Source organism: Engraulis encrasicolus, chromosome 3, assembly GCF_034702125.1.
Source record: "Engraulis encrasicolus isolate BLACKSEA-1 chromosome 3, IST_EnEncr_1.0, whole genome shotgun sequence".
Classification (NCBI taxonomy): Eukaryota; Metazoa; Chordata; class Actinopteri; order Clupeiformes; family Engraulidae; genus Engraulis; species Engraulis encrasicolus.
This window is the reverse complement of record NC_085859.1, coordinates 56,719,624-56,746,256: the sequence shown is the minus strand read 5'-3', so window position 1 is coordinate 56,746,256 and position 26,633 is coordinate 56,719,624. Positions and strand designations below refer to the sequence as shown.

At 45.0% G+C, this 26,633-nt stretch overlaps 2 protein-coding genes across 3 annotated transcripts in view; both read left to right on the top strand.

Annotated features, from left to right (window-relative positions):
- Positions 1–18,603, top strand: part of kansl3 (KAT8 regulatory NSL complex subunit 3) — a 40,830-nt gene extending 22,227 nt beyond the window's left edge. For both annotated transcript variants that reach the window (XM_063195759.1, XM_063195758.1), the window contains 6 exons: positions 1,399–1,483; positions 3,061–3,155; positions 5,380–5,480; positions 7,639–7,906; positions 14,451–14,557; positions 16,810–18,603. In XM_063195759.1, coding sequence (XP_063051829.1) covers positions 1,399–1,483; positions 3,061–3,155; positions 5,380–5,480; positions 7,639–7,906; positions 14,451–14,557; positions 16,810–16,812 — 659 coding nt within the window. In that variant the 3' untranslated portion in view covers positions 16,813–18,603. The remainder of the gene's footprint in view (positions 1–1,398; positions 1,484–3,060; positions 3,156–5,379; positions 5,481–7,638; positions 7,907–14,450; positions 14,558–16,809) is intronic.
- Positions 18,604–23,518: 4,915 nt separating this feature from the next.
- bmp1a (bone morphogenetic protein 1a) overlaps positions 23,519–26,633 on the top strand; it is a 128,476-nt gene continuing 125,361 nt past the window's right edge. The window contains exon 1 of the mRNA XM_063195757.1: positions 23,519–23,960. Within this exon, the coding sequence (XP_063051827.1) occupies positions 23,816–23,960 (145 nt within the window). The 5' untranslated portion in view covers positions 23,519–23,815. The remainder of the gene's footprint in view (positions 23,961–26,633) is intronic.

Here is a 26,633-nt window from a genome sequence, read left to right as displayed (position 1 = left end):
AGTCACAGTGGAGCAGTGCAACAAAGCTGCAAAGTTGCTTTGATGAAGTGAGCGAAACTGCAGCCTCAAACACATCAATATGGCAACATTCTTTTCCAAGTACCTCCTTCCAAAAATGTATCAATACTTCTGTTGTACTGATATATCACCCAGGGCTTAGTTTTATGCGCAGAATGGAAATAACAAAGTAATACTCAATTTCAAGGCTGCACAGTCCCTTTTCAGTGCTTGAGAGTGTTCAGTTTTTGTGACTATTGGCATTCACCCTGCAACCCCAAGAGGGGGGGGGTGTATAAACGTCAAATGATTTAGAAAAGATGCACAGCGCCATAACAGCAGCAGTCAGGGTTGAAATGGTGCGGCCCTATTTTTATATTGCCACACAAGGCCGCTGACAGCTTTGGCCGGGCCCAGGGCAGAGTCATACCATTCATACCCTATTCTGGGCCCAGGACAACTGACCCCTTTTCACACCTCTGTCGGCACACAGCTTTGACTTTTCACACCTCGCTCCTTTTTTACTTTCACCTCATTCGCTCATGCAGAGAAGATATTTGAACGGGAAAATAACCATTTTTAGCTCCGTGTCAGTTCCCTTGCTGGTGCCGGTGATTGGTGGGTTTGTCCAAAAACTTAAAAAATATGTGAGCGGTGAAACAGCCCCACTGAATTTTTATGCTACGTCTGAGGGCGAGGGGGTCAGTAGAGCGGTGGGGGTTGGGGTGGAATGGAAGGATTTTCCTGCACGCATGGAAAGTTTCCTAAAGCTTTAAAAAAGGGGAAGAAGAGGGGGGTAAGAAGTGTGTGTTTGTGTGTGCTTGTGTTTCTGTGTGTGCTTGTGTGTGTGTGTGTGTGTGTGTGTGTGTGCGTGCGTTCGTGCGTGTGACTGACCGGTTTTCCTCTTGGTTGTAGGGTGCTCGTCCCTGAAGCCCCTAACTGTGTGTGTGTGTGTGTGTGTGTGTGTGTGTGTGTGTGTGTGTGTGTGTGTGTGTGTGTGTGTGTGTGTGTGTGTGTGTGTGTGTGTGTGTGTGTGTGTGTGTGTGTGTGTGTGTGTGTGTGTGTGTGTGTGTGTGTGTGTGTTACTGACCTGTTTTCCTCTTGGTTGTAGGGTGCTCGTCCCTGAAGCCCCTAACTGTGTGTGTGTGTGTGTGTGTGTGTGTGTGTGTGTGTGTGTGTGTGTGTGTGTGTGTGTGTTACTGACCTGTTTTCCTCTTGGTTGTAGGGTGCTCGTCCCTGAAGCCCCTAACTGTGTGTGTGTGTGTGTGTGTGTGTGTGTGTGTGTGTGTGTGTGTGTGTGTGTGTGTGTGTGTGTGTGTGTGTGTGTGTGTGTGTGTGTGTGTGTGTGTGTGTGTGTGTGTGTGTGTGTGTGTTACTGACCTGTTTTCCTCTTGATTGTAGGGTGCTCGTCAGTGAAGCCCCTGACTGTAACCATGGGAGCAGCTACGGCAGCCAAGGAGCTCTCTGGACTCCTCACCGCACAAAGGTAACCCTGTCTGCTGCTCACACACATAATCTACACACACACGTAATGTACACATTACTTACCTGTACACACACACACACACACACGTCACACATAATTTTGCATACTCACTCACATACACTGTGGTCACTTTCTCACACTTACATAAGCTTGTGTGCGCATGCACGCACGCACACACGCACGCACGTACACTCGCAGACACATACACTCCTGTACACACACAGACACGTACACAGAGAGGCCGTTCAGGTCAGGTCAGATCTCTAGTTTATTCCAGTTGGCCCATTTCGTGTGGTTGGGGTATTTACTCAGTTTGCACATAAGTCAAGATGCTTGCTCTCCCGCCGCCTCTACACTGCTTCCCTCTGGCCTGAAAAATGTGCTTCCCAGACGCCTGGACTGACTCAGCAGAAGAGAAGAGAGGCCAGTGGATGAGTCTACACACACACACACACACACACACACACACACACACACACACACACACACACACACACACACACACACACACACACACACACACACACCGTTCCCTAGCCTGCAGTTTGTAGACTTGGACTGGCCCCTGTCCTCTCTGCACTCCACTGACTGCACTGCACTGAGTGCCAACAAGTGATCTCATGGCTCCACAATGGGTGCTACAGCGTTGTTATTACTGTGTGTGTGTGTGTGTGTGTGTGTGTGTGTGTGTGTGTGTGTGTGTGTGTGTGTGTGTGTGTGTGTGTGTGTGTGTGTGTGTGTGTGCGAGTGTGTGAGTGTGTGAGAGAGAGGGGAGGGTGGGGGGAGACGCATACAAAGACTGATGTTTGTGGATAAATCTTCGCCATCTTGCCTGCAGTTTGTAGACTAGACTGGCCCTCATCTGCTCTGCACTCAACTCAGATCCACTACAATGGGTGCCAGCTAAGTGATGTCACGGCTTCACAATAGATGTTAGTGTTATTACATTGTGCAAATGTGCAGGCCACTTGACCAACAACAGCAGCAGCAGCAGCAGCAGCAGCAGTCTGTGTGTGTGTGTGTGTGAGAGATGTAAAGACTGCAGTTTGTGAAGATGAATCTAGCACTGCTCCCTTGCCTGCATCTTGAAGGCTGGCCCACGTCTACACTGCACTCCATTACACTGGGTGTCAGCTCTGATCTCAGGGATCCACAATGTTTCTTACAGCGTTATTGCATTGTGCAAAATGTGCAAGTTGAAAAATGAGAAAAGGTCGCTCCATGCATAGGTTTCTTTATTACACAGACTCGTTTCGGCGCTCTGCCTTCCTCATTGTGCAAAATGTGCAAGCCAATGGTGCGTGTGTGCGTGCGTGCGTGCGTGCGCGTGTGTGTGTGTGTGTTCGTATGTGTGTGTGTAAAGACTGGGGTTTGTGAGCCGTGAGCGGTTACTTTAGATGGGCGGGTTCCTGTGTCTGTCCTGACTGTGTGTGTGTGTGTGTGTGTGTGTGTGTGTGTGTGTGTGTGTGTGTGTGTGTGTGTGTGTGTGTGTGTGTGTGTGTGTGTGTGTGTGTGTGTGTGTGTGTGTGTGTGTGTGTGTGTGTGTGTGTGTGTGTGTGTGTTTCTCTTCTCTTCAGGGCTGGTCTGGCGGAGGTTTCCAGTGCCAGCTTTCACAACATCCAGAGCTGCTCCACCTCACCTGCCCAGGGCACCACTCCTGCCACCAGCCAGGGTAAAAACACACACACATACACACACACACACACACACACACACACACACACACACACACACACACACACACACAAATGTATAGCATGCCCACATCCACAGGTGTACAAGCACTCCTGCGCTCCCCTTTTTTTTTCCTCCATCCCACTGGAGGCAGATTCCCCGGGTTCAGGAAGCAAGCTCCCTGCCACATCAATTTGTTCCAGCCAATTTAATGAACCAGCTGATCTTAATCACCACACTCATTCGGCTGAGGTTGATGAGCTAGTAGTGTAATCACCTGTATTCACAGCACAGGCAGAAAGAACTGGATGGACTTTGACTTTCTTAGGTGCCGTTTCCACGTAGCCTGATATTTTTAAATGTGGATTTCTTTTCTCCTGTTTACATTGGTTTTGGCCTTCAGTTTCCACGTAAGCAAAGCCCACATCAAATATCGGGCTTTAAAAATATCCAATTTAGGGGGCTAAAATGCATTTTTTACAATGGAGTTTTTATTTTTATCCACATGCTGCGTTTCCGGCTAAACAGGAGAAAAGCAATATATCCATATTTAGAAATATCCGGCTACATGGAAACAGCACCTTTGTCCAGTTTGTCCACCTCTGCACTATCATGGTTTCATTTAACTTTTAATATTGCTACTGGAGACATTGAGAATGGACTAGCTCCGAAACGTCTGTTTCTCCAGTTAACCTTAGACTTCTGTTGTTTAATTTCGGCTTCAATACACTTTTTCACACAAGCCTTGTGTGCGCCTCCTTTTTTCCATTATCTTAAGTGATTACTCATTTTTGGGAGTACACGCACCAAGCAATACACGGGTGTTAAGTGCAGGCGCAGACGCCGACCTTTGTTGGTCTTTTGTCATCATTGCAAAGGTGCAGTTAAGGATTTTGTGTTAGAATCAGAGCATGGTTCATGATCTTGCCATTTCATATATTCTTGCAATGCAGCTCATATGCGTAAAGCATGGTTCTGTAAAGCCAATCAACAAAATGTTGGCTTAAATCATTAAAATAAACAGGGTTCTAAATTAACACCAGCCAACCAGCCAAATGCAGGTGAAAATTAAGTTTGGCTGGTAGAAAAGAAAGAGTACTAGCCACTTTTACTGATGGCAAGTGTATGTTTGGCTAGTGCGATTAACACCAAGAAGCCAAGTTGATTTAGTAAATATGCTAGTAAATATTAATTACATTTTTAGTAAATATTCTTGAAAACTTTTGGCAATAGGCAGCACTGTTTCAACAAGCAGTGTAGTTGCAATACCTACTCTGCCTACAATCCTACACAGATAGCACCTTTGAAGTGCTATCTGAACCCCTTCCTCCTCCTCCCCCTCCTCCCTTTCCTCCCCCTCCTCCCTTTTCTCTCCCTCTCTCTCCTCTACCCCATCATCATCCTCCCTTTCCTGCTGCTCATCTCCCCCTCCCTTCCCTTCTCTCCTCTTCTTTCTCATTTTTTCCTCCCTCTCATTCTCCTTTTCATCCTCTTCTTCCCTTTCTTCCTCTACTCCATCCATCCTCTTCTTCCTTCCTTCCCCTACTCATCTTCATCCTCCTCTCCCTCCTCTCTCCTCCCTTCTCCCTCCTTCCCAGGGGTAGATCATGCCCCTGGTCTTGCACGGTCTGCTGAGCATCTTCAAAGTGAAGCCATCTTCGTTAAGTGGATTTCTGCTGCTCTCCATTGTGCTCCGCTGTAGGGCTCCCGACAAAGGGGATTTGCATCAGGGGCCGGCGGAGAAGCACTCTGTAACCTCCGCCAGCCGTCGTCTAGATGGAGGCTCCGGTCTAGATGGACGAGTTCCCATGTTAAATCACAATAGAGAGATTGCATAAAGGAGCACTAGATGGATGCGTGTGCAAATCGCCATGTAAATAGAGCGGAGGGCATAGAGGAGCTTTACTTTCAGTATTATGTGTGTGTGTTGATGGGTGAAAACATGGAAGATGCACAACTCTCCTCCAGACTCCCTCTGCAGCCTCCTTACTTAGCAGTCCACCCCCACTGTGTCCTGACTCCTGACCTTGTGTTTGTGTTTGTTTTTGTGTGTGTGTGCGTGACGTGTTTGTGTGTGTGTGTGCGTGCCGTGTTTGTGTGTGTGTGTGTGCGCCGTGTTTGTGTGTGTGTGTGTGTGTGCCGTGTTTGTGTGTGTGTGTGTGTGTGTGTGTGTGTGTGCGTGCGTGCCGTTTTTTGTGTGTGTATTTTGCTCCTATGTGTAGCTCCCTCGGCCAGTAGTCTGCTCCAGGGCCTGAGTTTCAGTCTGCAGGAGATTGTGACCAAGTCCCCCAGCCTCCCCTCCACAGCTGCCACTGACACGCAGGTAGCGCATACTGTTGTGTGGAACATTTTTGTTGCTATTCATTTTTTTTACCTTGTGCAGTTTAACTTTATTTTATTTCATTGATTTTACTCACAGCACCGCCCTATGCGTTGTAGATGACTGGTTGGTGCTTCTGAAACCTCAAAATATGTTTTATTATTATTATTTATAGGTAACTCAGTGGCACGGGTGGTGGATATGGGCGTTATGTTGAGTTTTGTTGTGGTGATGTGTGTGGTGGTGCTCCCTAGATCAGTAGCATGTGCTTCATGTGGATGGCGGAGCAGCACATATGCTTTGGATTACAGACTGCTGCTCCAAGGGTGTACATTTGTGAAGGATGAAACAGACATTTGAATTTCCCTGATCAGAAACACTGGCAGTTATATTGATTGTCATTGTTATGTTAAAAAAAAAAACGTGCTTTCAAATATCTTCGCATTCAGCCTTGCCAACACATCAAAGGCAAATGCCTGGCTCTTCTGCTTACTCTCTGTTTTTACTGCCCACACCTCAATTTTCTGCCAAAATTCCTTTTTTTCCACCCTGAAATCATTTCATAAGTTTTTGCTGCCCTTTGCCATGCGCTTCCATGTTGATTTTGAGTGACTGCAACAAACTATTATGTTGGGAGTAGTGATATCCAACATACACACTGCAGATGGGCATAGTGGGGGTTGGGAGGAAAGGTTGCAGACAGAAAATACCCTAAAGAAATGAGACCAACAAAAAATGCATTACGAATAAATGAGAATCCATTTTTTCACTAGTCAGTACCCGTAGTCCTCTGGGCGCCCTAAAAAGACCATGCCATGCTTCATAACAACAAACAGTAGCGTCGATGATGAATAGCTCCCTTTTTGGGCACTACAGGTCACCGTACAGAAAGTACAACATAATATTATAACTTCATGGTACAGCGTAGCCTACTCTAACTTTGCCAAGTGCATGCACAGTGTGGATAGATACATCTGTTGTATTGATCCAAGGCTGGGAAATAGAAGCATAGCAGCAGCAGCAGAAAAGATGATTAGATAAATTAATTTAAAAAAGCAACATCTGCTATAAAATGCTATATAAAATAAAATCATGTACAACTGACTACCATATAGTAAAACACAGTACAGCCTATCTCGCTCAATGTAGATGGAATGGAATCGAATCAAATCGAATAGAATAGAATTGAGTTGAATGGAATACAAAACAAAGTCTGGCCTGTTTTGCCTGTGAGCACTGCACTCCAGGCTCAAGCACACATCTGATGTGCAGGCTGTGGCCCAGCCCAGGTGATAAAGAGGCGGCAGAAGCAAAGCGAAGTGAAGCGCTACACTGGCTCAGAGCACAAGGGACACTTTATTTATTTTCCTGGTTAGCCTGCTTCTCTTTATTGGTGTAAGCCTGGCCACCACATTACCCCAAGGGAGGAGAGCCTGTGGGTCAACCTGGGGGAAAAAGATCTCCCTCACTCTCACACACACACACACACACACACACGCCCACACCCAAGAACAGGTGCAGGGAATGTGGTCGGAATATGGATGGCGTGTCGGTTGGTAACAAGTGTGCCTTAGTGCCTGACCTCCAAACTGCTGAGTGTGTCTCCATTTCGCAAAGCCAGTTCCTCCCCGGCTTTTCATTTATTTTATGTTTCGAAAAAATTTACAGTTGTTTCATTTTTATCCTGTTGCATATGTCAAACATAAGTAATGTCTGTAGTGTTGGGAGGTGGTTGAAGAGAAATGCTGTGCCATTATCCTGTATGATCTTGATCTCCATAGGGAGTATAAGTACCACAGTAGATGGAGGAGCACAAGTTTCTTTCAACTCTTCTGCTACAGTTGTGGAGTGCTGCAGCATGCTTTAACTCTTCATTCTCTCACTCTCCTCCTTGTCTCTCCTGTGCTTATATCTCCCTCCTCTCTCTTCTCTCCTCTCTCTCCTTCTCTCCTCTCATCTTGTTCCTCTCTCTTATACTCTGCTCTACTCATCCTTCTCCTCCTCTTTTTTCCGCCTCCTGCTCTTTGCTCTGCTCCTCTCCCTCCTCCTCTTCTTCTCCTCCGCTTTGTCTCTTCTCCCTTTTCCTGTCCTCTCTCTCCTCATCCTCTCCCTCCTCCCCTCCTCCTCTTTCTCTCTACTGTCTCCTCTCATCCCTTCTCAGGTATCGGCCGGCGTGGGTGGCAAGCCCCAGGTGCTGGCTTCCCTGGCCAGCAGCTCCTCGGCGGGCAGCAGCAGCAGCGGAGGAGGAGGCATGGGTGGCACGCTGGTGCGCGCGGTGCCGCTCGTCTCCGGGGGCGCGGGCTCCTCGCCGTCAGGGCTGGCCAGCAGCAAGGCCACGGCCATCCACCAGCTGCTGACCAACGGCGGCCTGGCCAAGCTGGCCTCTAGCCTGCCGGGCCTGGCCCAGGTCTCCAACCAGGCGGCCGCCGGTACGTCACGCGCCGCCAAGCAGCGGAGGCCCAGATGAGAGGGGGAGGGAGGGAGAGAGAGAGTTGGGAATAAGGGAGATGTTATGGGATGGTTCACCCAACCCTAATCATCTGTGACACCCCCCCAACAGAACGCCAGGGCCTCACCTTGTGTACGTGCAGGCGAATTACGTGAGGGCTTTGAAATATGCCCTTCAAACTCTTAAGCTCCTAGTCCCCAAAATGTGATGAGGGATGGAGTAGATTAGGTGGGATACACTCCTCCTCTTCTGTATGCAGTGGAGTGGAGTGGAGGGGTTAGAGGGGTTAGATGATCCCACAACCACCCCTCACATACACCCCCATCAGCCTCTCTGCCTCCTTCTAACACACATGCATACTTCAGCCCCCTCCCTCTGCTATGGAAGGGTCCAGTCCTTACCAGGAGGGGGGGGGTAGGTGAGGACTAGAGGTGTATGAAAAGACCGTAGCCATGTTCCTGGCCTGTGTAGCCACAAATACAGTCTCCCAGTCAGTTTCAGGAGGTGACGAGGCAGGTTTCTTAGTGTGGGGCGCGATTGGGCCATGTACATTTATTTTTGTAATGCAGGAAATGTTGGAATGAAGCTTGCAAATGTGTATTGTAGTTGGTGTTCTGGTAGGACTGCGAGTTTGTATTATAGTTAAGTACAGTTGGTTCTACTAGGGATAAGGGAGAAAAAAAAAACATGTCTGAGTTATCCCTTGTCTGAATGATGTTTCCATGGAAAATAATTGTGTTAATCAGAGCCCCCTTCTCCCAACCACTTTTGTTTTTCTTTCTATTTTCTTTGTCCTTTTCTACATGTTTTATTCTGTTGCATGTTGTTGCGACTGTAACTTGTTGGAAGTGTGTCAAACCCTTGGAAGCTTCATGTTATATGCTCCACCCTCTGCTTCAAGTCTCACTGCCTACTTTTTAGAAAACATCTTGTTAGCTTGATTTCCACCACAGTTCTGGAAGCCCTGCTAATATTAAATGTCCATCTTTGTTGCTTTCTCCGTATTTCCTGTTTGTTGTTTTTTCCTTCATTTTGTTCATTCATTTGCTTTGTTTATTATTTGCTTTCTTCTAAATGTGTGGGGCATGGAGCACTTCAATGGAACATTATTATACAATGTTAACACTACAGGGTATGTCCATTCACAAATAATGACCAACACTAAGCCATAAGTGTATGTTCTCCAGTGTCCACTCCATACCCACACTCAACATTTTCCACCTCAATTTGTTACAAACATTTTTTATAAAGCTTGCATACATATGAACACATCCATTAAAAAGTTATGAGTGCTAATATAGAAATGGCTGAATGTTGGATTTAACTGCTTATACATGACTGATAATAACTGAAGCTCTATAACCATGAGTGTTGCTTAATATTGGAATTGGACTTATTAGCATATTTCATTATAATGGCTAAGGAGAGCAGTCATCAGTATGCATAAATAGTTATTAGTACATATGTACATTATGTAATAAATACATTGTAAGCCGTTGGTAAGGAATGTGAAGACTTCATAGAAATTATTACCAAAAGGACACGGCAATGAATTAAGGCTTGAACAAAAATGACACGTCAATTATTCCAGTTTTGTTCGATCGCAATAAAAACTGAAAAACAAATGGTGCTTTCAATTTCTTACTCCCCTTTGACATGGTAGTTGTTTTGGGATAGTGTATTAGCAGCACAGTTTTTCAACTGAAATTACAAATGTGTTGAAGACGCAGAAACAATCATGGACCCATTCACAGTCCCGATAGGGGATCATCAACAATTACCATGAAACCTGTGAGCTCAAGTGTAGAGGTTGTTCAAGAATATAAGGATGTGCTGCTGAATACAAGGTGTGTCTAAAGGAAAAAGGCAGAACGGTTCCATGGAACCGGTGCAGATGTAAAAGCCCTATTTTTAGTGTGCATGCCTACTAGTTCCATTTAAGTACTCTTGGTCATGTGTGTGCTTAATCGTTTTATTTATAGTCATTTTGATTTGAGCTTTTCCCCCTTCATGTAATAACCTTCACATGCTATACGCTTCATGTTGCATAATTTTCTGTTCATATCCCGCTTCTCTCTCTCTCACACACACACACACACACACACACACACACACACACACACACACACACACACACACACACACACACACACACACACACACACACACACACACACACACACACACACACACGGAAAGTTAAGACCTAAACCATGTTGATGTACTGCACATGAAGTAGCCTATAGCCATCCTGAGCAGATGAGATGGATGAATGAGTAGAAAAGTCATTTTGCAAATCCTGTATTAGGATGCAGCAGGCTAGTAGCTTAACTGCCTGATGCTTCCACCCAATGTCATGGGCCTCTGGCACACTCACTCACGAACGTGGAGTGATGATGTGGAAGCAGCTGATGCCTCAGACTTGATAGCTGTGTCGTCCCAGGCAGCACTGCCATGTGTTTAGAAGACGGATTTTCAGTTGAGTCTTTAAAATGAGATCTCTTTTATCAAATGGCTCAGAGGCAGTGCACAGTCTTAGAATGAATCAATATCAACAGCAGTTTATAAAAATATCTGTAGAAATATCCCACTATTAGTGGGGGGGGGGTACCACTTTCTGTGACTTGGCTCTGCTGGTGGATGAGAATTTATTTGTGCTCCTACTTGAGGTGTGTGCCTGCGTGCTTGTGTGTGTGTGAGTGTACAAGCACTCGCAAGCGAAAGTCTGCTGCACTGGACCTCTTCCATAATCAAACACTAACATTGTGCTGCAGCCAGTGATGGCCCTGGTGTGTAATTGAAATGATGACTGGACTTATTCCCAATCCCTTCTGACGTAACAATTTAGTGGTGCACATCTACAAACCACTTTATAGCAATTGCTGAGGTCGAATAATACCCACCCCTGTGTAAGGTAGGTTGCATTTGTGTTAAATGGCATATTCGCCCAACCACTTTTGTGGTAGTTGTAGCACTGTGAAATGATGTGTGTCATCCCCAAAAGAATTAGTCTAATTGGCCGAATGACAACAATATGTTGGGAAGTTATTGTGGTGTTAAATGGTGTAAGCACCGACCTCCCTCCCCAGTAGCTGTGGTTGTGTTGAGTAGTTGTATTGCCCATTACACTCTATGGGAGTTTGTACAGTGAACCAGATGGGGAGGACAACCAGGTCTAATTTCCCGGACTATAAGAATTGGATCCTCAGTACATTGTACATTGCGAAAGCTGTTACCACCAGCCCTGTTTGTGGTAATTTTTGGAGGGATAGTGTCTAGGGCAGTGGTTTTCAAATTGGAGGCCGGGGGCCGCGAAGGGGTTTTAGAGGGGCCGCGGCAGGTTGGCAGGAAAAGTATAGCACAACAAAAATATATATTTAATCTAGACTGCATTCTCGTGCTAAAGGGCTTGCCTTTTGGCCCAGAATTTTTGTAGTAAAAAATAACATAATCTAACTTAGCTAATGAACACTGAAGAGTAAATGTCAGAACTAATTGGCAACACCTGTTCTGGTTGACTCACTAGGCCCAGCAACTGACTTAGTCCTCACAGCAAGCAGTGGTTGCCATTGAGTATTCTACAGCAGAGTTCTAAAATTCAAAAAACTGACAGTTACTCTTCAGTGTTCCATGCCTCCCTTAATTAACCACACCTGGTTCTGAGTAGTCTACTGACAGTTAGTGTTGTGCAGTAAAAACTAATGTACAACAAAATAGACCAAAAATAATCATTTATAACATTATCACAATATTCCCATTAGTTAAGAACACATTATAATAATCTATTGCCTCTCTCTCATTGCTATTATTATTGTCAAGTTATTATTTTATATATCCCAGTGAGGCACTGACTAACAGACCTAGACTATGAATGTGAAAGGGAATGCAAAGAAAAATACTGTGGCATGCCCCATGTAAGGGGGGGGCCTTGGCTGGATTATACTGGTAGGCCTATATGGGGGGCCTTGCGATGGTGAAGTTTGGGAACCCTTGGTCTAGGGGCAACTGCATTTTTGTTAATTATCACCCAGTGAGCAGACGGAACGTCTTCTGATTGGCTGAGCAGGTGTCCTTTATTCCCCGGTAGCAGGACACTATGATGTCATGCGGGCGTGCGGGCGTCCAAGTTGCTTCTTTTTTAACTTTCTGGCGAAGTGCCGTTACTAGTTCTATCGCATCTGGTTGTCTAGTCAAGACCGCGTCGTTAGTTCTATCGCATCTGGTTGTCTAGTCAAGACCCCGTTACTAATTCTATTGCATCTCGTTGTCAAGTCAAAAACCCAGTCGTCAATTCTATCGCATTTGGTTGTCAAGTCACCCCAACATTCTGCGCGCGTCCTGAGGCTATGCCTCCGATAGAGGCGCGTCTCACTAGATTAGGAAGTGGTGCCCATAGCAACGTACCAAAGCGCAGTGGTGAATCTACTTTCTCACGAAGCCTTAGATCAACTTATTACTAAATTAATAAATTAATACTTAAATGCTGGTAACCGGGTGATAAGCGGAATAGCGGCCTTCGAGGTGTCCCGATATCAAGGGAAAATGGACTTGGCGAAGCGAACAGGCTCTGCCGTCGGGCTGTTTAGAACCATTATTTCCCTTGATATTGGGACACCTCGTCGTCCGCTATTCCATACTTATCACCCAGTGAGCAGACGGAACGTCTTCTGATTGGCTGAGCAGGTGTCCTTTATTCCCCGGTAGCAGGACACCTATGATGTCATGCGGGCGTGCGGGCGTCCAAGTTGCTTCTTTTCTAACTTTCTGGCGAAGTGCCGTTGCTAGTTCTATCGCATCTGGTTGTCTAGTCAAGACCGCGTCGTTAGTTCTATCGCATCTGGTTGTCTAGTCAAGACCCCGTTACTAATTCTATTGCATCTCGTTGTCAAGTCAAAAACCCAGTCGTCAATTCTATCGCATTTGGTTGTCAAGTCACCCCAACATTCTGCGCGCGTCCTGAGGCTATGCCTCCGATAGAGGCGCGTCTCACTAGATTAGGAAGTGGTGCCCATAGCAACGTACCAAAGCGCAGTGGTGAATCTACTTTCTCACGAAGCCTTAGATCAACTTATTACTAAATTAATAAATTAATACTTAAATGCTGGTAACCGGGTGATAAGCGGAATAGCGGCCTTCGAGGTGTCCCGATATCAAGGGAAAATGGACTTGGCGAAGCGAACAGCCCTTCGGCTGCGCCGTCGGGCTGTTTAGAACGCTCCGCCTCGTCCATTATTTCCCTTGATATCGGGACACCTCGTCGTCCGCTATTCCATACTTATCACCCAGTGAGCAAATGGAACGTTTTCTGATTGGCTGAGCAGGTGTCCTTTATTCCCCGGTAGCAGGACACCTATGATGTCATGCGGGCGTGCGGGCGTCCAAGTTGCTTCTTTTCTAACTTTCTGGCGAAGTGCCGTTGCTAGTTCTATCGCATCTGGTTGTCTAGTCAAGACCGCGTCGTTAGTTCTATCGCATCTGGTTGTCTAGTCAAGACCCCGTTACTAATTCTATTGCATCTCGTTGTCAAGTCAAAAATCCAGTCGTCAATTCTATCGCATTTGGTTGTCAAGTAACCCCAACATTCTGTGCGCGTCCTTAGACTATGCCACCGATGGAGGCGCGTCTCACTAGATTAGGTAAGTGGTGCCCATAGCAACGTACAAAGCGCAGTGGTGAATCTACTTTCTCACAAAGCCTTAGATCAACTTATTAATAAATTAATAAATTAATACTTAAATGCTGGTAACCGGGTGATAAGCGGAATAGCGGCCTTCGAGGTGTCTCGATATCAAGGGAAAATGGACTTGGCGAAGCGAACAGCCCTTCGGCTGCGCCGTCGGGCTGTTTAGAACGCTCCGCCTCGTCCATTATTTCCCTTGATATCGGGACACCTCGTCGTCCGCTATTCCATACATAATCACAAGCCACCCCCTTTATGGAGGCAGTTCTGTGCTGTGGTGATCTATGTCAAAAAGTGACTACCTTCTCTTCCAATGGCATGAAAATGTCAGTCAGTGGCCTGGCCATACTAGAAATTCATGACGCAAGTAAGCCAAATGTGGCAGTGGTGTATAACAAGCCCCACCGCACCCCCTTTTCCAGTGGTCATCCTACACATTTGCTGTATGATGTAAGTAAGCACCCTTAGTATCTAGGCCAGGGGTAGGGAACCTTTTTCATTCGAGGGGCCACTTCAAATTCCTCCCAAGGGTCGTAAAAGTCCCCCAAGGGCCGTACTATGAACACCATACAGGATTTCCCAATGCACTTCAGGCCTATATTGAAGGCAGCTACCTTTAAAACAGAGCCCACCTTCTCTAGGTCCCCTGAAATATAACTTAACTGTATTGCAAATGTAATTTCTAGGATTCCTTTAGTTGCATAACATTAAAATTATATCGGGGGCCGGATAAGACGGCCATAAACGACCCCCGAGACATAGATTCCCCACTCCTGATCTAGGCTCTGGTGTGACACCCAAATGTGGCTGTGTGTAATTCCAACCCTCCCTGTGTGTTTGGCAGCTGGGCTGAAGGCCCCCACCACCATCACTGTGACGCTGCGAGGGCAGCCCAGCAGAGTGGCCCCCCTGGGCCAGGCCCCTGCCCCTACCAGACCCCCAGACAACAAGGTGGGTCTGTTTGCTCAGTTGCATGTGCACGCACAGACACACACACACATACACACACACAACACACACACACACACACACACACACACAACACACACACACACACACACACACACTACATTCATGTGGCCATTCTAGATCCATTTAGGTATATTTGTGCCTCTCTCTGTCTCTCTCTCACACACATTCTCTCTCTCTCTCTCTCTCTCTCTCTCTCTCGCTCGCTCACACGCACGCACGCACACACACACGCACGCACGCACGCACACACACACATGTAACATGTACCGTAATAGTCACCAGCCATGCTACATTGGTTGTGAATTGAATCTACAACCTTTCGGTTTGCTGAAAGATATTCACACACCAAGGTAGGCTATATAATAGTCTCTATATGTCATGGTTATGGACATGTTAAGTGACCAGCCATGCCCCATTGGTTGTGATTAAATAAGCAACCTTTCTATTTCATACACACACACACAGACTTATCTATACAGCGCCTAATCTTGCTCTGTTAAAATAATAATAATAATAATTTTGCTCTGTTAGAACTGTGTGTTAGTATTTCGATAAAGCCTGTGTGAGCAATCTTTATGGTAAAGTGTGTTTGAAGATAAAAATGCATCAAACCCTATCACATATGATAACCGTCCATATTATGGGCCTATAGGTGAATGTTAAACATATCCCCCTCTGTTACCTCACAAACCCTTTCCTGAAAAGTTTCACTAAGTGGGCAGGCTTAGGCTAGGGTCTTCGTGTTTACATCTTTTGAAGCCGTTCTGCCTCCCTTCCTCCTCTCTTGTCTAAATTAATTAGCCGTTGCTGGGCGTCGAGCTGGTTGCCGTGGAAACGGTGGTACTGAGGAGGAGAGATAACAAGCCTGTAATTATTGTGTTAATTACTGCTGTGGGTCTTGACGACACGCTTGTCTCTATGGCTCTCCATCAGTGCGGCGTGGCGTTGATGTGACATTTTGAAAAGCGGCGGATTGTTTGGAGATGATACTTGTCCCCCGGTGGGCACACTCTGCCTGATTGGTTGCGTAATGTCTTTTCACTTCCACCGACTGGCATAATCCCATAGCAACAGGGTTTCGTAAACAAACAACTTTGCATGTCCTAGGTTAAGGAGTAGGGGTCTGGTATTCTAGAAAACAGGCTTCGTTTTATAGTATCTGGATTATGTTATTCAACTAGTCAAAGTATTCAAGGCATTTATTGTTGTTGTTGTGCACTTGCTTGTACAACAAAGCAAAAAAAGCAAAAACTACAAAGGTGTTAAATGAATGTATCAAAAAGTGATAAAAATAACAAGGAATGATGAAGAATGGCAACTAAATTGCAGATGGTAAATCTACAAAAAGAATCTACTAATAGTTGAGTTATACTGTGTTTTTTTTGTTAGGAAAATTGAAAAATGAGAAAAGGTCGCACCATGCATAGGTTCATTTATTACACAGACGCGTTTCGGCGTTCTGCCTTCCTCAGTTTGTTAGGAGAGTTAAATCGTATCTCTCTTCAGGGGTTTATAATTTCTCAATGTTCGTATCTTAGTCCATCAACCACCTTCTGTAGCCTCAGTGCAGATGTTCCCACCGGCAGTGTTTGCTGAAAAGACTCAACTACATCATAACAACATTGCTGTGACATTACTACAAGGCTTAAGTAACAGATTAAGAATTTGTCACTACAATTTTGGTGTAACATAGACTCAAAGGGGTTAAATGTGTCCCAATTGCATGAAGAACCTTTTAAGAAAAAGTACTGTTTGTCTCAGATCAGTGGTTTGGGCTGGGGCTAGGGGTGTCTAGGGTGCAGGGGGCCACAACAGGTTGGCAGGAAAAGTATAGAACAACCAAGTGAATAATAGAATAAAGTGAATAACCTTCAAGTTCAAAAAACCATAAATAAGCCAAACAATATTCTCAACAGCATAATAATAATCTACTGCATCGCTGAACATTACGACTATTGTCGTTATTATTTTATGTATCCTTGTGCGGCACTGCATCACAGACCTAGCAAATGGTTGTGAAAGAGGGTGCAGAGAAAAAATAGTGTGGCACGACTCATGTAAGGGGGGGGGGTGGGGGCTTGGATGGAATGTCATGGTTATGTTTGGGAACCCCTGTCCTAGGTAGACTATTGATGTGTGTAAGCGTGATTAATTATCTTTTTTTTAACTTTGAAAAACCTTTGCCCTTACTAATGTTGTCAGGAATCCATTGTGTCCTCCTCTTTCTGCAGTGAGGGACACGGCCGTGGCTGCACTGAAGTGTAAAGCGCCATGGTGAAGGCCTGTGCTACAATCATCTCATGGAGCCTGATGGAAGCCAGGAGATCACGCAAGGCATGGACGGCTAAACGAACTCTGTGGATGCTGCTGTCATGATCTAGATCTGAAATCCAGACCTGGGCGTTATCCAGAAGCGATCTACCACACAATGAAGAATGTGACATGTGGTGTGAGGGCTGCTGGGTCAGGAGTGATGCACTCAAGCAGAATAAGTCAGTACAAGACGTTTGATGGAGACATCGTGTTAAGTGTTTCAAAGACATTGTACAGAGGAAACTGCAATGGTCGGAGACGCTGGAGTTAGTTGCACCTTTTCCCTTTCAATGTCCATCTCCAGACCTAGAGATAACAATCCTGTTGCTTTTACCTGTATTACAAACTGTTGCCTCATCAAGATAACATCTCCAAGGATGCGATTAGAGGAAGATTTATGTTAATGCCTCTGATAGAGAGGAGTGTATTTTTTGTATCATTTGTTTGTTTTTTTTAATGTTTTTTTCCACAAACCTGAGTAGTTTGTGAGAACAGGTAGTTGCTTATACTGCTCAGATTCTGTATGGAGGTTTGGGGCATATTTGCTTTAGTTGACTGCATTCAATTATGTGTAGGACCTCTGATAACTGGAAGGAAATCGCTATTTCATTTAGTGTAAATTAGTACTTAATAAAAGTGTGTAGCCTTGAATAAAAGCTAGAAAAATGAAGGAGAAAAGAACTCTGTTGACCTGTGCTGCGCTGTTTTGGCTTTGCACACCAAAAAAATATCTAAGGAGCATATTAGTCCTGTGACATATATAAGATCGTTGCTGAGAGAAAACACAACATGCTAGAATACACTATTCAAGACCATTCCATGGAATCTTTTCTTTGAGACAGAGACAGTCCTTACCTTACAACATTCTGTTCAGCAGCTGTTGTTACTGACCAACAGCAGGTTACTATGTTTGGACCTTTTAAAGTGCCTCTATAAATTGTGGGGATTAACCTGTTACACAATGATTTAATTTCCAAGTTTGTCTTTTTTTATTGTTATGTCCAGTCAGATATTTCTCAAAACCAGTTTTCTCCCTCATAATGCCTAGTCTAGACTACTAATGAATCTCCTGCTGAGCTTGAAATATAGATAGATGGATATCATGGTGGTTAGACCCACCCCCTTCACCCAGCCTCAATTTAATTTCATGCCCTTCAGCAATCAAGATCAAAGTAACTGAGTTGGCCACACTTTTCATTGCGCTAATGATCTCAGTGTTAAATTACCTTCTGCTTTATCTTCAGGCAGTTCTCTGTGACTGATGTATGTTTTTGTTCTTGACAGCAGGTGCAGTCTTCAAAAGTTAGGTGAAGCTGAAAGGAAATACATGTATTTGATGAGGTCGTGACAAATTGCTTTTTTGGTTTAATTTTGTTTTTTTTCTGTCATTTTCCTGTCAGTCATTCTACAAATCAATTATATACTAATGTTTCAGGTTTCTTTTTCATGTTTCTATTTGTTCTTTCCTGAAGTGGTTCTTGTGACAAATGTATTTCACTTTTGAAATACCCCCCCCCCCCCAGCATTGTGTGTTCTTCAATACAATGTTAAAACCTGTGTTTAGCACCAGAAAAATAGCAAAATGGAAATATTTTCAGTTATTTCAATTGAATAATATATTCTATGTTGACAACTGTGTCCAATGTAATAGCATAGCATACTGTATGTCCCACTGCTAGTGAGTGATGCAAATAAAACAGAATTCACCATTATCACCACATCTTGACCACATTTCAATTTTATATTTCATTGTTAATGACATGTAAAATTTCATTGGGGGAAAAAATTTAATTGTGGTGGCCATGTTAGACAGATACACGGTCCATGGACAGCCTTGAAGCGCCGTATGGGACGCATTCCTTGGATATTACAGGAGCCTACATTCTCCCATCAGACATTTCATACACACAGTGCAACACAGTGCAACACAGTGTGTGGGTCAATGACGTTTTAGTAGTAACACACAAACTAATTACCAATTAGTTGTTAATTCATGGGCATTAGCTGTGGTTGTATCGGTTGACGTCTGAGCCCAAAAAAACCCGTCATAGACCCACATAACTTGGTCACATTGCACAGAGGAAAATGCAAATGGCTTAGAGGCCGCCGGTGTATTGCATTGGGATGCATTCCTTGCATGTATATTCCCTTGTCGGACATTTTATAAATACCACACAGAAAATGAGTGTACAGAGGAAGCTGAAGTAGGTTAGGAGGCCCGTGTGTAATTGCCCAGATGCTTCCGGTTCTGCCCCGGGCAGTATTTGTTTTAGACGAGGCTAATCATCGGTATGATCCTCACACAGTAATGCTTATGATGAAGAGGGCCAGTTGCATAAGTCACAACCGCAGTAAACCGCCCTTTTAACTTACATGGCCTGGATGAATGTGATTCTTCCCAGACATACAGTTCATAACATTTACATTACATTACACTATCACTACACTAATCTGACGCTTTTATCCAAAGCGACGCAAAGTTATTTACAGGGTATTGGTTACAGTCCCTGGAGAAGTGTGTGGAAGTAGTGAGTAGAAAGGTGGGATTTGACCTCACAACCCTGTGATCTACAGTCCAATTCCGTAACCATCACACCACGGCTGCCCCAATCCAATACAACTTTTTTTTGAGCCATGTGGGATCGATGAGACAGTTCTTTGTCCTGTCTACAGATGGCGCTTAAATCTCTCGAACAGCCATCACTGAGAGTGGATGTTTGGAGCTGAAGCTGCACATGAGGTTATTGAGTTGGCCTTCTGAGTATAGAGGAGGAATCACAGGGTTGACTCCCTGTTTCTTTCTCTTTCTCTCTCTCTCTCTCTCTCTCTCTCTCTCTCTCTCTCTCTCTCTCTCTCGTCTGCGTGTCTGCGAGTGTGTGTATTGTCAGAGCTTCTCTTCAGGGGCGGTTCTAAGGGGTGGCAGGGGGTGGCATTTGCCCCCTCCCAGAAATATGATTTGCCACCCCAATTAAGAGCCCTGATTGTGACCAATAGCCTTAATGCTTGACATCATTTCAGACATAGAACTTTAGGTTGCAGGGTTTCACTTTAAGGGATTCACTGTATCACATAAGTGTGTGTGTTGATTATATAGTGTTTATATTTTTCCCTTAGTGTAGGAGCATGCCCCCCTGAAATACACTTCGCCACCCCTTTGCCACCCCAAGAATAAATGTCTGGAACCGCCCCTGCTTCTCTTTAGTATCATCCACAGCAGAGGTGCCCTTGAGCGAGTAGTCATATAACCCCCAGGATCTCCCCTGGCACTGCTGCAGTTGCCGCAAGCTGTTTGTGTGTGTGTGTGTGTGTGTGTGTGTGTGTGTGTGTGTGTGTGTGTGTGTGTGTGTGTGTGTGTGTGTGTGTGTGTGTGTGTGTGTGTGTGTGTGTGTGTGTGTGTGTGTGTGTGTGTGTGTGTGTGTGGTGACAAATTGTGAGTGGTTTGCGACGGACAGGGTTTTCCTGAGGAAGATCAAAACAGCTAGTTCTGTTGTACTGTATATAAACTGTAATAGGCAACCTTGCTGTGTGCTGTAACCATTGCTATTGGTACCCATGATTTCTAACATGTAACCTTTGAAAAAGATTTATTTCCTGTACATTTAATTTGCTTCAAATTAAGTATTCAAGTGTGTGTGTGCGTGTGCGTGTATGTGTGTGTGTGTGTGTGTGTGCGCGTGCGTGCGTGCGTGTAAGTGCGAGCTCTAAATGTATTAAATAGTGTAAAATTGTTTATTAGATGGTGCTAACAAAGCTGCTTTTTGGAAAAGGTGTGTTTAGGTGAAGTGGTTAAAGGGAGTGAATTCCTACTGTATAAAAAATATGAACATGATCTGCTTCAGTAGTCACAGCACATGTTGACAAACAGTAGTTTCTTTAAGTGGTGGTGCATCGCGTAAATAGGCTTACGCAGTCCCATGAATGGGCTTGCATGGTGGACCGACCCAGGTTTGAGTCTGGCCTGGGTCATTTCCTAAGCCTAACCAATCTATCTGTTCCTATCACAGGCTGGCATCATGTTTTTGCGTAAGTATGTCATGCTAGTGCATTCTGCATGATGGTGCGACGCCTTTTGAAGTTAAGTCGTGCTCCTCAAACGCAGCGGTAAAGCACTTTCATGCACTTTTGTCACGTGACGAGGTTTGCGCAGCTTTCCTGCCATGTCAGTGATTTTATTTTGCCACAGCGAATTTCTGTTGCTATACGGGAAAATCCTCTGACCAAAACCATCCCTAAACCTAACCTGTAAAGCAATGTTTCTGCTGCTTTACTTTGCCAAGAATAGCAAGATAAGCAAGTGACTGGCGAATTTGTTGCGAAATTATGCCCAGAGCCAAAACCATCTCTACATCTAACCTGTCACAGGGTGTTGTGGAGCACGCCTTAACTTGCAAAGTCATAGTGCACACTCGTGACAGTTGGTTCAAATCAGTGTGTCATTTCTACGCTCTGTCTTGATGCCATGTTGCCTATCATGATCCCCCCCCCCCATTTTCATCCCTGTGTTAGCCGGTGGGTGTTCGATCTGACATTGACACTGTTCAGAATCAGAATGTACTGGGCAAGTATCAACCTCAACACACAAGGAATTTGACCCCTGGTTGTTGTTGACCTTGTAATGTACAATGCATTCCACATTTAGACATGTGGTGAATCAATACATTGAATAGCATTTAATCATGTCTGTCTGTAAGTGTTCCACCTCCTAGACTGGGAACTTGGCAGACATGCCTACTTTAGGGTTGGACGGAGACAAAAAAAAAAGAAATGCCTGGGCATTTTTGTGCAGCCTCTGCTAAATTGTGGGACAGCCTCTAGGGAACAAAACCCAACATCAGCAGCCACTGAGGACTGTCAGCCCACCGGGGAATGCCCCTTATGCCAGATTACCAGTCCAGGCATGGCCTGCTTCACCATGGAGTGGAGAACACTTGTCTCTGGGTGGATTCCAATATGCGGACTCCTTCCTTGGTCTGTGCTTGTGGCCTCGCGTTTTGCTGACGCCCTGCCTCTGTGGAAAAAACAATTAAGTTTCCCCACTGTCAGCCTAGCCACAAACATTTTTTGGGGGGCTATTCATCATTCACCATCCCGTTTGCAAATGAGAAAATGACATTAGAATTGAGCTTTAGCAAGATATTGAAATTACAATGCTGTTGTCGGTGACGTCATCACAAGGCCACGAGGACGCAAGTGAGCAAGGGAGGACGAGAGTCCGCATATTGGAACTCACCCACAAGGTGCTGTGCCAGTAGGCCTATAAGCCTACCCTCAACTCCAGTAGTCTACCCAACCCAACAACATACCAGCATAACTAGACGTGTGACAAACAAGTGCTGACCAGCAAAGAGATAAATAAAAGCACTCGAACAAGCAAAGTGTGGTGTTGTTTGAGATTTATATCTTTCGGCAGCAGGGTAGGAGGATAATCTGCAGCCGTGCTCAGCTGTAGTTACAGACTGCAGTTGGCTCATAAAGAGGGTGATTGCTGGCTGCAGCACCCCCATCTCGCTGACAGCCATGTAATCATACACTACCTCTGTGAAACAGTGTATCATTTCGGCCCAGTAAAGACCATGTCTTCATGCACAAGGACATGCTCATCCTTCACACTGCTCTTGCCAAATGCAGCAAGTCCCATCTGCGTGAGTAGGTCAGAGGAGCAAAAGATGGATAAAATCACAGGTGCTGTTAGTGGTTTATGACGAATGTTTAAAAACATGTTTCAGGAACAGAAGAGATAATGATATATTTTCGTTTTCACACCAATGGACTTGGCAAATGTGACAATGCAGCATCAGACAACAGACATGATATAAAAGCGCCACACTCTTCATGCGTAAAATGAACTCTTATCCACTCATACTCGCGCCTTTGGGGGGTTTCTATAGTAACAAACTCAAGGGGAGCATGAGCATCGTCAAAAGGCCACAGACTGATGCCTCACGTGAACGCTGCTGTGACAAACGTGCCCCAGACACTGTGCAACGCCTCCGCGTGCAGAGAGCACTGCTCTCACAAGCGAGTGGTGTTTTTGAAGCGTCCGCGTGCCCTCTACAATGGCACTCCAGCTTGATTGGATTTACCACACGTTAAGTGTCACAATTTCTGAACGTTACTGTGCAATTTACTGAGGAGGCCTACAAACAGACAGTGGCTATCTGTGTTCAAAATGTCCTCGAAGAGCTAGGAATAAAGAATTCAGAAGCGCAACTACGAGCTCTCTGACACAAAAGATGGATGTTTATCATGATGACCAGGGAAGGCTGGACAATTGTGTCTTCGTCAGCTGAACAAAGCCCATCTGATTAACTCTTTCCAGCTGACTACTTTGAGTCTCCCCGTGGAAGAATGGCAGAAATGTTTCTTGGGGAATGGACGGTTTTGATCGACTGGAAAAGGCTCTGAAGACAAGACAGGCTAACCAACAAATGACAAACTTTATAATTGACTTTGTGAACATGCTATAAAATTAGCGTTGGTTGTTCTAGGCCTATTTGTATTTTTTCCTGCTAAACTGGGCCAGCGGCAATGTTGCACGGGCCGAATAAATCAGGTTACGTAGCTCTAGGTCTTTGATACAGAGTGCGTCCTACAGAAATAACGTTCTCAAAGGAAGATGTGGACACCACAGTTTCGGATGTGCAGCGGTCTCCGTTTTGCAAAGTTTGCAAGCTATGCGCTGGCCCAGAGCCCGACTGGGAGAGCAAATCTGTGCCCCAGAATCAAGACATTGTAGGGAGGCAGAGCCGTGCGTTTAAACCCGCCCTCAAGAGAGATCTCATTTCCCCCCAAACCTCCCATTTTTCTCTCTCTCCTCTCTCTCTCCCTCTCTCTCTCTCCTACTCTCTCTCTCTCTCTTTCTCGCTCATCCTCCTCTTTACCTCTCTATTTCTGTTCTTTCGCTGTATTCCCGACTTCAGAACCATGGATCTCTCAACGAGGTGTTTGTTTCTTCTATTTAGCTTTCGCTTAATATTAGCGATCGATTTGGACGCTCTGGAACCAAGCTACTATGTGGAGCCGCAAGCGTCTTCAGAGATCATCGACTATAAGGATCCATGTAAAGCGGGTAAGTCCGTGAAACGTTGGTTGTCTATTAATACGTGGATTTTGGACATGCCACGAAACGCTTTTGACTGTTTGCGTGCGACTCCCCGGCCAGTTGGCACTTCTATTGTGGATGACAGCAGTGAGCAGGGATCCAGAATCCAGAAACGGCAAACATTATCAGTTGTTCCAGTCTATTTACATCTCTCTCTCTCTCTGTCTTTTTCAACACATCACATCACCGTTACTTAACCAATATCAGGAGTTAACAATTGTTCGCAATACTGAAAAGATGACAGTGAAGCCGACTTTCTGTCTCAGATGTTTACTTTTTAGTGTTTTTTTTACGGACGCTCAACTCTGTTGTCACCAGAAAACCAAAAGTTTTGCGGCAGGCTATTTGAAAACTATCCAGAAAAATATTGGCCAATTTTTGTGGGAATAGATGTATTTAGGCCTATGTATTTTTGCAGTTGTCATTGTTTTCCATAAAGGTGATTTCCTCTTAAGATGGTCAGCAAATTCACAGTTACTGTCAAATAGTGAGAACTCGTGCTATTTTTTTGGAGTATAGACTGTTGATAACCGATTCCTCTTTGTTACTGTCTGCGGTTTCTGCACTGTTCACCACAGAAACTAACCTATGGGTTTCGTTGGAAATGCACTGTTTACTTGTTTTCCAGCTGCTCCTGTCGTTATCCAGAGTGACGTAGATTTAGTCCATCTCTGGCACAGGAACAGTGGTCTACCCGGCCATACGCTCACTACCCCACAACAAAGTAATAGCGCAGAAGCATGCCAAGGATGGACGGATGCATAGATATGTCCACTGGCGCATGTAATTTTTCCTTTCATGTTAGTACATCTGCAGACATGGTAGGCCGCCTCATGACACGTTGACTGATAAGTATACTCTCCCCTGAAGCATCCACGATCCCCGCTGAGCGCCCTGCTCCGTGCGTAATTTAGGCTATGTGTCATGGAGGTCGTGCTTAATCATATTTCACACAAGGCTGGGTTTGAGGTAATACTGGTCAGAATCCATAGACCGTGCTCAAGCTAGTACTTGTTGTGAGATAAAGAAATTGTTACATCATTACGAAGTCAAATGATGGTGGTATAGTGAAATGTATGTTGATTTGTTTGCTAGAAGAGTTTGAGAGTGCAGGTTGCCATACGCACAGATATTCATGACTTGGAGACCTTCTAAGCTCTGCTGTCATCACCAGCTCCAAAGTGATTTTCAAATGATTTTTGCTTCAGATTCCCCAAAGCTGGTTAACTCAATGTGAACAACAACTCACTGCTGCCAAAATTGAGCTATGACCTTCTACTGATTAGTACTCTATGAGAATACACCAGTAATCCTCTACCCGTCTATTGTACTCTATGTTGGCTTCTTTCAGGGGATAGTGGGTGGTGATACTGTACTCCTCCTGTCTTCCAAACTGTGTACAGTGTTGGGGGAGGGGGGGGGTCCCCTTTTTCTGGTTTTGATATCTTTGATACTATATTTAATGTCGGTTTTAGTGCTGTTATAGCCTTTTCTCGACAAATCGCACCCTGTGGGTCTGTATAAAACTGGCTATAGTGTTTCCAGTTGGTCCGTGTAGTTTTTACGTAGTTTACAGGAAGGCTTCCTGGCCTGCGTCCAATTTACGTCCTTCTTTCACATCTAAATCAAGAAGGACTCATTGGGGTGGGGGGGCAGATGAGTGTGCTAGCTAGACAGCACTCCCAAGATTCCTGTCTCTGTCTCTATACACTCAGACTTGTGCAGTGGCCTCCCCTGCGCTCTTCTCTTGTTTGTCCTCTGCTCTCCTCCCTTCAGGCCTTTGCTTTTCCCTTCAGTTTCCCCCCGCCTTGTTCTCATTTGCAAATGAAAAGCTCCATGGCTGGTCATTTGAACATTTGCCCTGCATCGTTTCAGGGAATGTAGAAAAAAAGGAAAGAAAAACACCCCTCTCTCAACTCTGTAACTCTTCACTCCTCGCTGATTATTGCTTTGGGTAGTGGTTCCCAAACTGGGGGTCAGGGCCCCTAAGGGGTCGCAAAGGTGCTGAAGGGCCGTTGAGGACAAAGGGGACACATTGCATAAAAACTGGAGACCCACAGGTTAACTGCTAACAGCTAACATAATTCCATGATTTGGTTAGTAACAGTATCCACTTGTATGGTAAATAGATGTGTTTTCCTGTCCTGTGGATTTCTAGCAATATCAGAGAATAAACAATTAGTGAAAAAATCTTGCAATATTAATGGACAAAGATGACTTGACTTTCCATTCATATTTTGTCCACGAATATGGCAAGAAATCCATTGCTATGTTAAGACTATGGTGGGTGTGGGGGGCTGCTAAAATATTCTAATGTCCAAAAGGGGGTCCTCACAGAAACAGTTTGGGAACCACTGGCTTTGGACATGTAGAGCATGTAGCAGACCAAATTTGTATTCTGTGCAGATTAAGCAGTCCAGATTATCTCTAGGAAAAACCATTAATCTTAAGCACAGAAATTGGTCTGTCAACATTTTTTCATGGCATCTCTATGGAGATGTTCATTATTATTAAACATTCGTAAACACGTCTGAGCAACTTTACTGGCTCACATCGCCCGGAAGTGTGTACAATACGGTCATAAGCCAATAGGTCAAGTTGATTTACACTCATGAACAAGTAATCTCAAGACATGATGCG